The sequence below is a fragment of the Falco punctatus genome, assembly GCF_963210335.1.
Source record: "Falco punctatus genome assembly, chromosome: 2".
In the NCBI taxonomy this organism is placed as follows: Eukaryota; Metazoa; Chordata; class Aves; order Falconiformes; family Falconidae; genus Falco; species Falco punctatus.
Window position 1 is genome coordinate 70,565,675 of NC_137581.1, and position 16,200 is coordinate 70,581,874.

The 16,200-nt window shown below is 45.2% G+C and overlaps 3 protein-coding genes across 3 annotated transcripts in view; 2 read left to right on the forward strand and 1 right to left on the reverse strand.

The window, feature by feature from the left end:
• Positions 1 to 99: 99 nt before the first annotated feature.
• UNC50 (unc-50 inner nuclear membrane RNA binding protein) lies at positions 100 to 4,621 on the reverse strand. The gene is made up of 6 exons (XM_080377342.1): positions 4,510 to 4,621; positions 3,721 to 4,004; positions 3,100 to 3,220; positions 1,151 to 1,290; positions 973 to 1,074; positions 100 to 407 (listed from the first exon to the last, which is right to left on the reverse strand). Exons 2-6 carry the CDS (start codon positions 3,998 to 4,000, stop codon positions 271 to 273), a joined length of 780 nt encoding a protein of 259 aa, XP_080233468.1. The 5' UTR covers positions 4,001 to 4,004; positions 4,510 to 4,621; the 3' UTR covers positions 100 to 270.
• A 51-nt stretch (positions 4,622 to 4,672) lies between these two features.
• On the forward strand, positions 4,673 to 10,910 carry COA5 (cytochrome c oxidase assembly factor 5). The gene is made up of 3 exons (XM_080377356.1): positions 4,673 to 4,805; positions 5,232 to 5,315; positions 7,454 to 10,910. Exons 1-3 carry the CDS (start codon positions 4,704 to 4,706, stop codon positions 7,493 to 7,495), a joined length of 228 nt encoding a protein of 75 aa, XP_080233482.1. The 5' UTR covers positions 4,673 to 4,703; the 3' UTR covers positions 7,496 to 10,910.
• Positions 10,911 to 15,024: 4,114 nt separating this feature from the next.
• The window catches only part of INPP4A (inositol polyphosphate-4-phosphatase type I A), a 130,471-nt gene continuing 129,295 nt past the window's right edge, over positions 15,025 to 16,200 (forward strand). Inside the window, exon 1 of the mRNA XM_080377279.1 lies at positions 15,025 to 15,043. The gene's annotated coding sequence lies outside the window, so the exon portion shown is untranslated. The remainder of the gene's footprint in view (positions 15,044 to 16,200) is intronic.

Genomic DNA, 16,200 nt, shown 5'->3' on the forward strand with positions numbered 1-16,200 from the left:
AAATAGACTTGTTGCAGTTAAATTTAAGCTACAGAGATGTACAAGTAAATTGTTTCTAGGAATGTACTGCAAAAGTATTTGAACAGAATTGCTAACATGTTTACTGTTGTAAATATTTTAATAAAAAAGGACACTTCAAACTTTTTTACACAATTATCTACAATAAAGAGAAATTTACAATCATTTACAAAATGTTCTTAACTTTTCCTTTACTGTCAAGACAGCTGAGATAAAAACAAAATAAACATTAGATACATGAAGTCCCGGTTTTTATTTCACCCTGTACTTATAAAAGGAACAAAGCATCTTGGTGAAGTTCCATCCACATGCTAATGAGATCAAATAGAGCATGATGAGAAGTGCAAACGGATACAGAAGAATAGCTGTGTTCTTCAAAAAGGGCAATGCTGAAACAGAAGCAACAATGAAGCAAGCGTAAAAGTAGCGTTCTTTCAAAAAAATGAGCTCTCAGATGGAATGGCCTTGGGGGAAGATGGCAAGGAAACACAGTACTGCTCTGCCAGCCTCCTTAGGAGGGCAGGTCTGTCATCTCTGCTCCACTTGTCCTACCATTATCACAGACTTGAAGAGTACCCGAGTTAATTAGTATAGGTAATACCCTGGGAAACCCTTTTACCTAAAACTGTTGGTCTTAAGTCGCTACAGAATTTTTATCCAATACAAACATTCTGAAGTGGATTTACAGAGGAACAAGAAAAACAAGTTGTGGCACTAATACAAACAGGGAAGTTGGTATGGTGAAGAATAGAAATTCTTTGGTTACAATGTCCACCCAGCTGATAACAAATAATAGATGGGTAGATTTCTATCACACTTCTTTTACCACAAGGAAAGAATTACTTCAACACCCAGCTGAGCCTCTGCTTTAAACAGACTAAAATAAAATTAATAGACTAAAATCATGCTCTTGGTTTTAGTCAAACAAATAGAAAAGAAATTGCCGTTACTCACCACTGTATCCTAGGAATGTCACATAGATATAATAGCCGATTGCAATCAGCCATAATGTATTCCCAACAAAATACCCAATCACAGAATCAGATATGATGACATCTGAAAGAGACAGCTGGTCTCAGCGGGTTTGATAGAGCACGATTTTGAAGCGGAGAAAACAAAATATTCTACTTACAGTTGATGAAAAACAGCTGGATAAAATGCAGAATGACAAGAAGTGGATAGAAAGCATTCAGGTGAACATCAAAGGCATATCCCCACTCCACATCATAGTCTCTGTTCTGCTGCTTCACCAAGTATTTATTAGAAATGAACCTACATGGAAAGATGAGAACATGGTTAATGTGAATCTATAAAGCTGACTGACAAAACACTGATCTGAGATAGTAAGCCGTATGTGATCCTAACCCTCTACCCTGACAAAGTTTCTGCTATTTGGAAGGGAAATACACGAGAATTATGCAGACCAGGCTACCATTACGATATTTGTGTTAAAACTGTAATCACATCCCTTGCATTCAAGAGACAGCTGAAAGAAACATAAAATAGATCAGTGCTAGAATTACCAATGCATTTACAAGTTCTCAGGCAGTGTGCCACTTCTGTTTGTACACACACAGACACGACTTCAGGAAAGTGCTTGGGCCTGATCAGCACAGCTCGCTGATGGTTTATGTCACCTCTGCAGAAACGGGGCACTGCACGGACAGGAAGGGCAGGTTAGCACCCTTAAGGTGAGCCCATTCTTACTGAAGAGAAGTGCTAACAGGATGTGCAATGCCTGGTGTTACAGACTACAGAACAAACCTCACGACTGTGTTTTCTTCAGCTGAAGTTCTGCTGACATCAGAAAATTTATCCCATTTAGAAGAGGAACAAGAAGTCAATACATGCTCAGAAATAAGCTAAGAGGCCTGAGCTTTCAAGGTGGCTTCCTTCGACACACTCTTTGTGCCAAGGGCAGGTCAGAGGCAGAGCCTGGGTTGCAAGGTGAAGCAAGGCAAGAAGGGGTTTAGGCTCATTAGGAATAAGGGGGTTTTGAGAGAAAAAAAAGAGGGGAGAAAAAAAAAAAAAGCGGTGAGCCTGCACTAGAAGAGGGGACTTGAACCAGACTGGAGCCAGGTGACTGGTATTGAGGCCTAAAGGACAGGAAAACCAGCAGATCAATAGTCTTTCTGGTTCAGGAGACTGCATCCAGTGACAAACTGCTGCAGGATGGGGGGAAAGCATTACTCTATGCTCATCCCCCAAGCAATTTATGGGTTGCTGTCCCAGACAGGAGAGTATGTCAGATGGACCTTTCACTTATCAGCTACAGTTCTTGTATGTGCCTCATCCTGAATTTTGCAACTACAAGCGGGAGTTCCTGAGGTTACTGTAAGGAATCCATCCCTTTTCTGATTGGCATCAGTTTAAGGTGTCAGCTCCATTACTAAGATGTCTTTTAGGTGCCCTTGCTTCCTTAAGTTCTTGGTAAAATAAAAATTCTTTCCTTGGCGCCCTCCCCTTGCTACAGGGCAGAAACACTGACCTGTTGTTTCATGGCTGACTTGGTGGTGCAGACACACCTATAAGGTGCTGAGAGGCCTGGGTTATAAACTGACTCGCTATTGCCGCTATGCTTCTGTAAGTCTCTGGATATTATAGGATGAAACTTGCAGCAACTACCACCAAAGCAACAAAGCCAACATGCATGGGATAGAGCAGACGTTGCTTGTAGTGCAAATAGCTAAAAACTTCAGCAAGAAGCATGGGTCAATCATATACTGCTCTATTTAAACCTAATCATCCTCAGGTTTACATTACTTAAGCTGTTCAATCAAAATAAGGAAAGAAGAATTCTGATCACCACTTTATTTTTAGCATTATTGCTGAAGATTAACCAGCTCAAGAAAGAAAACAATCTGAAATGTACATCATAACACAGGCGTTCTAACATTCATCTTTTGCAGGAAAAGACATGCTCATTTTTACAGCAACGCTTTGAAACAACAGCACAAAACCTATAATCAATACATACTTTTTAATTTGGACCCAAACAGAGAAGCAAGTTCTTGCAAACAGCAGAGGACTGTCTGTGTCCAAACAGCAATGCTAAGCTCAGTTTCAGACATCATGACTTACCACATTAGAGTTGCAATCAGAAGGCCAACGCCTACGCAGTCTATGAATACAACCCAAAGTAGCAGCTTTATTGTTTCAAAAAAACCCATGTCCAGCACAAATCCAAATCCCACAGTAGACACTGAAAGGAAAAAAAGATTATTAAAGTTAGCTGTTGAAAAGAAAGCATGAGCTCTTAAAGTCCCAATAATACTTACTGCATTTGCAGCTCTGTCCAAAAATTACAAGACATTTTGTTTATAGCTTAATTCTGCAATATACAGAAACTCACTAGGGCTTTTATCATAAAAACAGTATTTTATCTGTAACATTCGGATAAACAAAATGTTCAGTATTTTTTAACTAAAGCGTTGCTGTGCAGCATGGGGTTTTATTCCTGTCCATAAAGTTACAGGGAATGACACAGTTTGAAATGTAACAGAAAATTAGTTGCAATAGAGAGACAATTCAAGACTGCATGGTATTATTCATACCTCCTCTGTTTTCTAATGCCCACCTTAGCTTCCAAATGGTTAGGTCATTTTCTACTTCAATGAAAAGACAATCCATATAGACTGGTCCTTTTTGTGTGTGTGTTGTCAGAAGGGCCACGAGTGTCCATGCCTATTTCCCCGCACTCACCACAGAGCCAGATACTGAGGAGCACCAGGAAAGCCGGATCATCTCTCGCCCACTGGTCCTTGGTCTGTTTCCTGTAGTGAAAGTTCCTATAGACCCTCTGTGGCGAAACGAAGAGGTATAGCATCTGCCAAAGGGCAAACTCAAAGTCCATCTGCCGGAAGTGGAGGAGCCTCCGCAGGTACTTGTAGCGTTTCGCCCCGGCCGTGTGCCTCGCAGCATCCCTGGGGCTCAGCACACCGTTGCCCTGGCTCCGGGAATTAAGCGAAGTGGTCGGCAGCATTTTGCTGGAACGGGAATTTCAGAAGACGCGTTTGGTTTCGCACGTAACGCGGGATAAAAGCAAAAAAAGCAGGCCGCACCGGCGCCCCCCGGCTCGCAGAAAACACGCCCGAGTGTAAGAACTTGCGCGTCTGCGGGCTCGGCCCAGGCAGTGCGGGTGCGGGGAGGCAGCGGGGGAGGCCCCAGGCCGGCGCCCCCCCGGCCCCGGGCCCCCCCCCCGGCGCCCGCAGAGGTGAACCAAGGCGCTGAGGGCCGGCGGGCGCAGCCAGGGCCGGGGCAGGGTTACCGGCCTCCCCTGGCCGCTGTTGGGCGCCCCCGCCGGCCCGGCACCGCCCGATTCGACCCCCGCCCCGCAAACAGCCGCCGCCTGCCCCCCCGGCGGGCCCCGCACCTCAGCGCCGGGGCGGGAGGTGCCCCGCCCCGCCCCCCTTCTCCCGCAGCAGCCAGGCTCGCGCCGCCGGGCTCCGCACCGCTCGCCCCACTGCGGGCGGAGACAGGACGGGGCCTCACCTGCCGCCCCGGCTCGCGACGCGACCCCCACCACACCCGCCGCCGCCCTTCCGGCAACGTCCCCGGCGCAGCCGCCCCGCCCTTTCCTGGAGCCGCCGGAAGCGTTGCCGGGGCTGCGGGCCGCAAGTTGGCGGCTGCTGCCTGTTGGGGCGTGTGGGCGGGCCGCAGCGAGGCGTAGAGCCGGCCCGGCCGCCATGCCCAAGTACTACGAAGAGAAGGAGGAGGACGGGCAGGCCTGCGGGGGGGTGCGGGAGGACCTGCGGCAGTGCCTGCTGGACAGCCCCTGCGTCCTGCAGGTGAGCGCTGCTGCCCTCCCGGGACGAGCCCCGCCGCCCTCGGCCCCGCCGTCGCTGCCGTTGAGCCCTGAGGGGACGGTGCCCCGAGGGGCCAGGCCGCGGGCGGCCGCCGTGTGAGCCGGCCCCCGCCGCGCCCGCCGCCTTCCCAGGCGCAGGGGCCGGCTTCTGGCGGGGGGAGCTGCTGCCGGGCCCGGGGGGGGAGGCGGCCTTCCTCTGGCGCGAGCCCGCCCGCGGCGGGGGGTGTTCTGTCGCGCCTTTCGAGCCTGCCAATTCCTGTTTTAAGCGGGTTAAGCGATTTAAGAGGAAAGAGCGAGTTACCGTACCGTAGCAAAACCCCGAGCAGGCCTTGTCTGAAGTATTTTAATGTCTCTTCGACAAGCTGCAGAAATCCATTAAGGTTTTAATCTTTTATTTTCCATCTAACAGGAGAACAAAAGCCCTAAACAATGCTTGAGGGAAGGACACTGTAGGAATTTGCAAATGACGTTTTTTGCATGCAAAAGATCGATGGTAAGTGTTTGTGGTGTGTTTGCTGTTAGCAGCCTGAATTCTTGCTGTCCTTTTCCGTTTTCTGAAGACCACTTTAATTCAGTAAAGCTGGGGTCGGTCAAGCAGAACAGGTCTTGCCTCTGAATTTAGTACGCTCCTTTTCATGAAGGAAAAACAGTTGCAGAGTATGAAAAAGATGGGGGAAATGTATATTTGGATTGAATTAGGCTTAGAATGTGACATGAGGTGGAACCCCCCCCTATTTTAATACTTGTTTTGGTAAAGCTTTGGTTTAAACAGTATCCGTAGATCAGTAATTGTGCGAGAAGATACTGATAAGCTAATTTTTGTCTTGTGGAGCCATTGGAAGAGGTGTGTGTAGAGAACTTCTAGTTGAAAAGGATATTCTGTTAAAAAAGAGACTTTCACTCTTGAACCAGGCTCTTGCATTCAGGTTGTGCCGTCATTGATTTTCTTGGAGGGCTTGAATTCATGATCGGTAATGCTTTTGGGAGTTCTTATATAGTGAGCTATCAAGTATGATAGCAAGAAGTCAGTTTTAAAAATGTAGTTAAAGTTTCTCTCATGATGGGAGTTCCTTGTCCAGAAACATCTTGTGTTACTCTGGCATTTAAAAAAGGAGTTAAGGTGTGGTAAAGATGGTATCAAAACTTTCTAAGCATGGGTAGTGCAGGGCTCGTTTTATTTTTAGCAAATGTGATTACAAAATGAAGAATATACAGCTGAAACTGAACCTAAAATTTTTCTTCCATTCTGCGTGATTTAAGTCACAGTAGCTTTTTGTACCTCTCCTTTATGAACTGTATTAATCCATAAAGTGACAAAAAAATTAGTTCTGTGGACAGGAAAAAAATGCTATGTACTTAGTGCTTGAAGTACCTATTTGACCCTGCAATAGCAATATAGGTGTCTCCAGATGATGTGCCTGTCTTTCTGCCAGTAGGTTCTTAAAGGAGCCTGATGAAACTGAGTTTCTAGCTAATTGTCAGCAGTCATGTGGGAAGAGGCCTGGCTCTTGCATGTCTCTATTTAACTGCCCCAAATTCTAAGGCTGATAAGTGATATTTTTCTGGTCCTGTTAACTCTGTAAATTTCAAGAATTGTGCTCTGCCAAATTTGTTATTTGGTGTAATAGTGAGGCTTGAAGAGTATCCAAAACCAAGTTAAACACTAAATGCAGATATAGTTTACAATATGCTAAAGTCATTACAGGTTTTGTCTAGATACTGTTTTGTGTGTAAGGAAATACAATGTCTTAGCATAGGAGTAAACTTTAGTACACTTTAAAGTAGGTACAAGTTTAAAATGGAAGCTGCTTGGTTGTTGGACAACCTGTGTCATTGTGTAGTTCAGTTATTTAAAGATTTTGCGACTGTTCTGAGTTCTGAAAGAGGCTTAGTTAATGGAGGTAGAAGATACCTCCTCAATCTAATACCTGAATTGCAATCTGTAACTGCTATCTTCAAGACTATCTAAATTCAGAAGAATTCTCTTTAAGATTTGAAGTATCTTTTTCTGCTGCACTGAGAAAGAACTTGCAATTTAGCTTCTGTAAGTGTTGCACTGTAGCTTTTATTGTAGCTTTTATTGTAGCTGTACTGTAATTTTTTGCCTTTGATTAAATGCCTTTTTGTAACAGCCAAGAATAAACCTGCAGATTTTACAAGCTGAATATTATTTCAGGCTTTATTTCTTTTTTTACCAGAAACTTCTTGTATTTAGTTATCACTGTCCTCATGACATTTGCAGTGACTCCCACTTCAACCCAATCTGAATTTTCCTCCTTCAGCTTACCAGTTAAGTTTGGAAAACCAGATCTAAGCAGATTTACACTACCTTGTTTTCATGTGTTCCTTGCCATCCCACTTTGCTGTTCTGTCATTTGTGTTATCACACTGTTTATTTCAGAATGCACAGGATGCTTATCACATATTTTGTGTGATACTTAAAATAATACAAAGTCTGTTTCACTGGAAGAACCCTGTGGTCTGTTTGCTACATCACTAATTTTCTTTACAGTGGTTTCTGCTTTATTCTCTGCTTTCTTCTGATGTTACAAGGGGCCAAGATAGCACAGGCACTCTAAAGTGTTTCTTTTGCAAAATATATGTTTTTAATATATTGACTTCAATTTTCAGTTGGATACCAGAGCAAGATTCAGAGGAAGGAAGGGGTACTGAAGTCCTCGTGGAGACTCAGCCATGGGAAGTCAGGGTTCATCAGCACTTTAAGCAAAACGGAGACTAAAGTAAGAAGATTGTATCTGCTGCATCCTTTCATGCAGTTTTTTTGTGGAAGGTGTCTACTATATCTGCTCCTGAGTATTCCAATAGATTGACCTGGATATGCATTTAAATGTTAAAAAGATGAGCATAAACTGCAAGTTCTGGCCAAAATGGATATTTGTCATGCACTTGCAATAAAATACATAAAATCCAGAATAAGCTGCAGAAGGTTTTTGAAGTGAAGTTGCCTTTTGTGATTCTACTAATTCTGATCATGTTTTAATATTACAAATAATACAAGACACAGAAGTGGGAGTTTACTTGACTGGTATCCCAGAGGGTACCTCAGGATTTTTCAGAGGTGAGGAGTTGACCAAGGTTGTGAAATCTGCGTGCAAGCTGCTTCCTCCCCAGTAGGTTTGTTACCCAATAAACCTGCAGTAGTAGGAGTGGTGATGTTTTTGCAGTCCTACATATACAAGGCTGGCGTCTCTTTCCTTTTACTACAGATTCCATGTAATGTGATGATTGATGTACATGGTTATTAGTACAGTCTAGGCTTGTTGGACATCTAGATTAAAAATTGGTTACTCTAAATTGAAAGTTGTCTGATTTATCATTCAGTAATTGGTCTTCTCGTTGTTTTGACACAAGTGCAAGAGAACTACAGAATTATTCTAGTCAGTGACTTGAAAGCTATATGCCTGGATTGTGTATCTTTGGATGGGTGAAAGGTGTTCCTCAGGCTAACGGTTAAGGAGACCATGGCCACTTTTACTGTGTTTTGGAAGTATTTGCAACAGTATTTAAGCCACTCTGAGATGACCCGGAATGAGTCTGCATTTCTGCATTATTTTCCAAGCAAGTGTCTAAATACTAATCCAAACATAAGTACAAGTGAGGGATGATGATCTGGACTTAATTGTGTTTATGGGAAGACGTGTTCCACAAATTTACTTCGTGAGCATTTTTCTTGGTGTTACTTTCTGAATTCTATGATTTGCTTTATGGATGTAAAAATTTCAAATTTCCCTCCATATTCATATAAATGGTAACTAGTTTCTGCTACTTGCTCTTCCTTTAGAATTCTTTGTGCTTAGTCAAATGTTATTGTAGTTTCATAAGTTATAAAACAGCTGCAGTGAAAAAGCGAAGAAATTAATAGAGGAAAATACTGTTTTGCTTTCCTTTGATCGAGGATGACTGTGGCAGATCTGTCTGCAGCCATGACAGTGTTCTTTGAGACCTACATAGTAACATCTATCAATTAGTCTCTTGCCTCACCTTGTTAAGGAAGTGGGAGTTGTGGGAGTTAAGCATTAAATAGTGCTTAAGCCATGACTATGGTTGATATGTGCTGGTTCTGTGTAAGGATTTGTTTCTGAAGAATTTTTCTCTTTCCTTCCTTCAGTGTCTTTATCTCCTTCCTTCTCTGTCTTTTGAAGCCTTTAAGAAGTAAATGGTAGTGCAACTCTTATATGTGGAAACAAATAACTTCAGACAAGGTGATTAGAAACAAGATCAGGAAATAGCGAGAGGTGAGAGAGTCATAATTCCTTTTCTTGGCTAAGCTTATAGCCACGTGACTGATTTAAATTTCATCTGAACAGATGCTCGCAACATTTATTGTTTGTAAAACTGATGACTTCAGTGAATGAGTGCATGTTTATTATTTCTGTCTGTCTTAAGCAACTGCTCTGTGATCAAAGTATGTTTATATTCATTGTATGTGTATTATTTTTGTGATTGTAAATCAACACAGATTTCACATTTTCATGTCCGTTGATCGTGTAAAAGCTAGTTTCTTTGTTGAAGTGCTGTAAACATCCTTTTGTTTTCTGCAGCCTAATTTCCCTATTATATCTTTACGTATGCTAAAATTGATGTCTATGAGAATATTCTTAGCTTAGCATTCTAATTTCAAAGTACTAGTCACAATCTTTCTCCGTGGGGGGAAGAAAAAATAAAAATGGGAGTAAAACCAAATTCAAAGCTACTTGACATGTAATTAAATGTCAATTAGAGAGAAGAGTGGGAATGGTGTGTGGGTTTGGTAGTCAGGGACACTTCTGTGGTCTATCCTGCCTTAGTGGACTGTGGGCTTGATCGTTCAGGTGATCTGTTCCTTTTTCAGGTGTAATCACACAGCCTCACCTAATGGTGTTGCAGCAACTCCTTTTGGAAAGGAACAGACAACTAGTTAAAGTTATTTTTAGTAATTGGCTTTATCTAGTGGAGATCAAGTGTAAAAATTAAACACAGTGTTTGCTGTTGGACATTTAAGGATTTAATAATTGATTTAACAGAATACATGTATTATTTGAGCAAATAGAATCTTAGTGTTGAAACTTCCTAAGGGTTCACTAGGCTATCCAGGACAGTATAAAAATACATGTAATATGTATCAAAATACTGACTTGCTTGAGAGACTCTCATTGTTCAAGTCCAGTATTGTGTAACATAATATTCTGTCTAAAAAGGACTATATAATTGCCTTGGGAATTTGAGTACTGTCCTGCTTGAGAGCTATGAATGTTTCTTGTGTGAAAAAGAATTTGTTTTGTTAATGGAAAGCCCTAGGTACTATGAATTTGTGTATTATAATTTTGGCATTTTTCCTAATGCACAAAATGTTTTTATTTGAATGTGTTGATATTTTTAAGTCTCATACCTTGTGCTATATCACTGGCTTTTGTTAAAAAAATACATATATATTTCTAGACTATGGTAGATTTTTTAAGACTGAACATGCAATGTATTTGAATCTGTGAAATTGAACTGCTGAGGACAAAAGGTTGAATCATGCCAAAAGGCTCTTGCTGGTTTTAGGATCACAAATATATGCAGTGCTAATAATAATTCGTGTTAAGTACAGGGTGCGGTTTGCAAAAACCTTTTACTGCTGCTCTCACTTCTCCCATTTGTTTAAATCGTGGCAGAGTCAAAGGGTGCTGAATGCTGTTGAGATTCACGTTGCAGACTGTGGCGCTGTCAGCATTAGGACCTGTCTGTGTTACTACATGTAGTTTCATCACCTAACATGTTCTCTCCATGGTCCACTCCTACAAACGTGTTTCTACTTACATAGCTGTAAATGCATGTTGTAGAACTACTGGCGTGCTTATTGTGATCAAAAATAGGCCATAGTCATTTACTCTGGTTTAAAATTTTTTTTGGTCCTTTATTCTTTCATTACGAGCTATAAGCATGTAGTTTAAGCAGAATCTACTTAAAGGCCCATGTGTAGGTATATTAAAAAGTGAGAGAACGTGGTTGGTGTTTAATAAGTATGCATGCATTTATTATTTAAGTTATACCTCTTAAAAGGAAAGAAAGAACATCCATTTAAAAAAAAATACTTTTGAAAGCTTTTCTGCTTTTGGAATGTGTGCATTTGTATTACAAAGAGCTTCATTATTCCCTGGTTGGTATAAGAAATTGGTTGTGTATTCTCTCTTCACTTTTAAGTTTCTGGGGAGGAGCTGGTTGGATGATAATGCTTTTTTCCAAAGCAAACTTTAAAAATTACTATTATTTTGGTGGAAGCCTGGAACAAACTAGGCTGACACCTTCTGCTCTTCAGAAGAGGGCTAAGTGTCACAAAATGTAGGTGGCAAGCAGGATCCATTTAAGCCTTTGGTTGGAAAACTTAGAACAGTAGCAGCTTTGTTGGCATGAAGAATTTCACAAGTACTCACGCTGCCTTGTCACTTGGTATGTGGTCATTTAAGATATGTGTGTGTGTTCTAAATACATATCTTGTTGTCTAAAGCTGAGGGGCATGGCTGTTCAGTTTCTGTCATAAACTGTAGTTGACAGTGTGGTAACCAGAAGCCTTAAGATCCTTTCTCCTTTTTCTTCTTCCAAATGTTCATGCTGAATTATCTGTCTCTGGATGGTTTTGCTGCAGATATCTTCAGAAAATTATTAACCAGTTATTTCTGTAAGTGGTATGCCTCACAATGTCTTGGTTGACGCTCTGTAGAAGAAAATTCTGTAAACATGGAGAGCATCTTCTTGACGTAGACTCTGCTTTATTTTCAGGATGTACAGTAGGCTGATTAATAATGCCCTTAAACACTGAAAGGAGAAGAAGCAACAAGATTGGCATTTTAATAGCTGCTTAAGGATGTCAGTAGCAGGTGATATATTTCAAGTAATAATTTTTTAATAGATAAACATTGAAATAATATTTTTATGTCAAGCTGAGGTGTGTTTGCCCTGATGAAAGCTTTCACGTGCCATGTTCTTTCTTTACCTGTAGGTCCTAATGGGCTGCAGTGAAATGGAAGGGGATAATTTCTTAAAAGATTTTTAGTAGCAGAGGAAAGGATACAAGCTAATCTCTGTGATTTAGAACAAGATACCCAAACCTATTTTTGCAATATCGCTATTGTTAGTTTAAAAGGAGCTAGGGAAAAGTAGCGAATATAGAAATTGGCTGGTAATTCGTGAGTTCTAATGCTAAACTTTGTTACTGTAAAATTGTATTGTGTTGTCCTTCATTATCATGAAGGATGAGGAATACAGATGCTTTCTATCAGTTTATGGCAGGAATTTTTGAGACTTTTTTGGTGGAGGAAGTTTTGAAGTCGTTCTTGTACACAGGTCACACAGGTCTAATAATCTGTTATTATTGTTATTGCTGGTCTCAGGCTTTTGGTTCTGTATCACCTGTCCCTCTGTCTTGGCTATAGCAGGATGTTTTTTTAAATCTGAGTGGGAAGAAATCTGTTACAGGTTGTTGGATTGCTGGCATACTGAGGAATATGAGGGTGAATAGACAGTGTGCTGAGGGGTTCGATAATCAGATGGGTAAATTTTTGCATTACTTAATATAAAGGCAGAGACCGCATAAAGCCCTTTATTGACTGAGACTGGGCATCCGGTGGAGTGTCCCTGCTTTATATTAGCAGTTAAGGTAAGACAGGGTAAGGCAGTTTGACATAGTCTGACCTCCTGTGAAGGTTTTTATGCTAGAGGAAGGTGTTAGCCCTTGGAAAGGGCATAAAATGTAATTGTTTTCTTTTGATAGTATATTTCAACAGCTAGTAATCTTCTGTTAAGAGCGCGTGTCTGTCTTGTGATTAGAATTTGACTTCAGCTTTCACTAACAGAAGAAGGGGAAGGGATTGCTCTGCAAGACAGGTCAGCAGTATCTTGTATTTTCCTGCTGGGTATGCATTTAAAACTAAAAAATAATAAAATAAAAATAAAAATGTGTGTCTTTAATATTTTTTGATTAAATGTATAGATTGACTTCCTAAAATCTTGTGTTATGCCTGTCTTCCTTAGTCCCCTCACAAATTTGTAATCTTCTTTTAAGGACGTAACCCCCTGTTACGTTTTTTTTTCAGTGATCTACATATAGGTAAAATCTCCTCTTTCTTTGTACACTGTTGACTGTGCTTCCAAGATGCATGTCACACTTTGACAAAGCGTTAAGTTGGGATCTTGTCTTCAGTTCTTTATCCATTATGACTCCAAAGCCTTTCCTGGAGTCAGTAGTTTTTCACTTTGCTGTTTTCCAAGTGTTCAAGGTATGGCTTTTTGTTCTTTTCCTGGATTTATAACCTGAGATTTGGCGACAAAAAAAAGTAATTTTTTAACATAATGCTTTATCAGCTGGTCCCGATTGTTTTGTTTACCACAGTGCCAGCTTTTGTGTTGTCCGCAAATACGATCAGCAGTGAATTTATACATGCTTCCACATCTTTGAGGAAGATGTTGAATCTGCTTATACCTGGTAATGGTCCCAGGGCAGTTCTCCGAGTATCTCTACTCCAAAACAACTCCCCTCTGACAGTTTTTGAGGTTTGTTGCGTAGGTTTTCTTAATCAAACAAATCTATAATCTTAGAAGAAAATCAGGTAAATTAAAAACCTGCCTTCCCTATGCATTTGTGCCCCACTGGCTTTTCTCTTACTTTGCCCTGGGTAACTCTCAGTGCTCTGCCTATAAATAATGTGGTTCTCCACATCTTCCTTCAGTGCTGGGGAAATGTACGCGCCCTTCTCATCCGTTGGGTTTTGGTGCTGTTTTGATTCACTGATGCTACGTGAACATCAGTAGTAAACATTGTTCTTCCAGGATCCCTGGTGGGGAGCTGTCCAAGCCTGTTGTCTTTAAAAGGCTGTGATTTGATTGATGATGATGAACGTTGTCATCAGCTACAAATAAACTACGGTGCTTAATGTGCTTAATGCTGTCAAGCTCTGTATTAAAATTGAAGGGTGCTAGTGACAGTGTCTGCTTGCTTTCTAGCCAAGTATTTTTATGAGGATGGCTTTCAGCTTGCACAGTATGCAAAGGAACTCCTATTTTGTCTCCATTTTGTTTAAAAACACGGCATGGTTCATTAACTTTGTGCTAAACTATGACCAAAGATAAATGTTAAAAATAGCTTATGGTTCTGTGTGATTTTGAAGCAGAAGTGCTTGCATGGAATTTCACCAATGACAGGTGGCAGAAAAGTGAAAAATTAAAGCTGCATCGCCTGGCTTTTCCACCCAAATTCGGATCATATTGAAGATTTGAGCTGGCAGCTCCCAGCATTGGGGAAGTGCAACAGGCCAATTAAAATTCTTGCACTAGAGCGGTGCTGGGGCTGGCTCAGCTGGTACTTGGCAGCCGTCCTGCAGGTCATGCGCGGCTGGCTGGAGGAATCCAAAGGAGCGTGTCTGTGTGCGCCTGGTAATATCCCACTGCAGTGTTTGTGGCACGTGGGAGCCCCTCGTACCTCCTGCGAGTTCTCACAGCGTAGCTTGTGAGTAACCTGTCGTCGTCTTGGTGTTTGTGCACCGTGCGAAAAATAATGGGATGAGCCAGAGGCGGACAGTGCCCTCTTCTTACTGTCTTTCAAATGACAGCGGAGACGGCTGGACCAAGTTAAATCCCCCCCGGATAGCAGCATGGTGCAGAAATGAAGCGAAGGGGCCCAGACTCGGGCTGTACAGCAGTTTCAAGAGATGTAGCGGGCCGAGCCCGCTGCGCAGAGGGGGTGCGGGTGCGGGTGAGCGGGGGAAGCAGGCTGTTAGAAAAGGGAAAAACACGGCGGGCACCGCGCGGGGTACGGCTGAAACTTCATGGCCGCGGTGGGGGCGCGTCCCGCAGCCGTGACGTTCTCCTTCTCGGGGCCCGCGGGTCCTGCCGGCAGATGGGCACAGGGGCGACGCCCGGCCTCCGTCTCGGGGGTCCCCGCAGCCGGCGGTGGCGGCGCACGCAGAAGCGTGGGCCGGCCTCGGTAACGGGAGGCGTGCTGGAAGCCGGCGGCGCCCAGCCCCGGCGGGAGGGCCGTGCCGGTGCCGCCCTCCCTGCCCGCCCCCCGCGGCGCGGAGCGGAGCGGCGGGGCCGGGCGGCCGCAGGGGGCCGGGCCCAGCCGCGGGGCGGGGCCGCCGCTCCCGGTGCCGTCACGAGCGGGCGGGCGCCGGCGCGCAACGGGCTGCCGGGGTGCGGGGCCGGGGGCTACCGCGGGGCGGGGCCCGGCGAGCCGCGGCGGCGGAGGTGAGCGAGGGGCAGCCGGGGGGCTCCGGCCGGGGGCTGCCGCGCCGCGCTGCGAGGAGGGGGAGGGAGCGCGGCGGGGGCCGGGGCCGGGGCCGGCGGGGCTCTCAAGGCCGAGGCGGGGAGCGCCGCTGGCAGCGCGCGGGGGGGCGGCCGTTGGGCGGGGGGCGCCGCCGCTGAGGGCGTCCCGGGCGCGCATCGCCGAGCCCCCATCTTGGGGCGGCCCCGGCCCCCGCTGTGCTTCGTGCGGTCGCGCGGTCTCGGCCGTCGCTGTGGTGGCTTTGTCGGGGGGCGCCAGGGGGCTGCGGCTGCGGCCTCGCCGCCGGTGAAGGTGCGTCCTGAGCCCCCGCCTGAGCTGGGCCGGGCCCGGCCGCCGTGTGTGAGGGAGGGCGCACGGACAGCGGTCTCGGGAGGAGATGCGAGAGGGAGACGTCAAAAAAAAAAACCAAAAAAAAAAAGAAAAAAGGCGGAGGGATGATGTTGCTTTTAATATGTGATTCGGGGGGCTGTGTGCTTGAAAGCTCCTGTGCGGTCCCGCGCCCAGATGTTTTTACGAGATCTGCGCTTTCCGGCGCTAGCCCGGGCGCTGCTCGCCCGGCTTTGTGCTCTGGGCGTGTGGCGCAGCGGCCGGCGGGCTCCGCGCCCCCAGACCCGTCCCCGCGGCGGCAGGGTGGCCCGCGGCCGGGCGGTGCGGCGCGGCGGGGAGCGGCGCGGGGCGGCGGGCGGTGCGGCGGTGCCTGGGCGGTGCGGCGGGGAGCGGCGCGGGGCGGCGGGGCCCGTGAGCAGCGCTGCGCCCGCCGCACCTGCGCGCTGTGGCAGCGGGGGGTCGCGGGGGCGCTGGGGGCGCAGCAGGCCCCGTGCTGGGGGAGCTGCGCGCTCGGGGTCGCCAGCGGGAATCTGAAAAAGCGAAGGACAGAGCCACTGCGGCCCGGTGGCGTGTGGTGCGGCCGGGCTCGCTCAGCTCTGCTGCTCCGGCGGCGATGCTGTCCTTCGAGGAATAGGAATCGGAGAGCAGAACCTGGCGAGCAGAGTGTGCAGCGGGAAGTGACGGGATGCTTAAGAACATCTAACCTCCCTTAAGTTGTTCCAGATTGGCTTTTACGATGCCTTCCTTGTAGAGAAGTCTTAAAAGGCAACAGATTGTATGTTTAGTTTGGTGC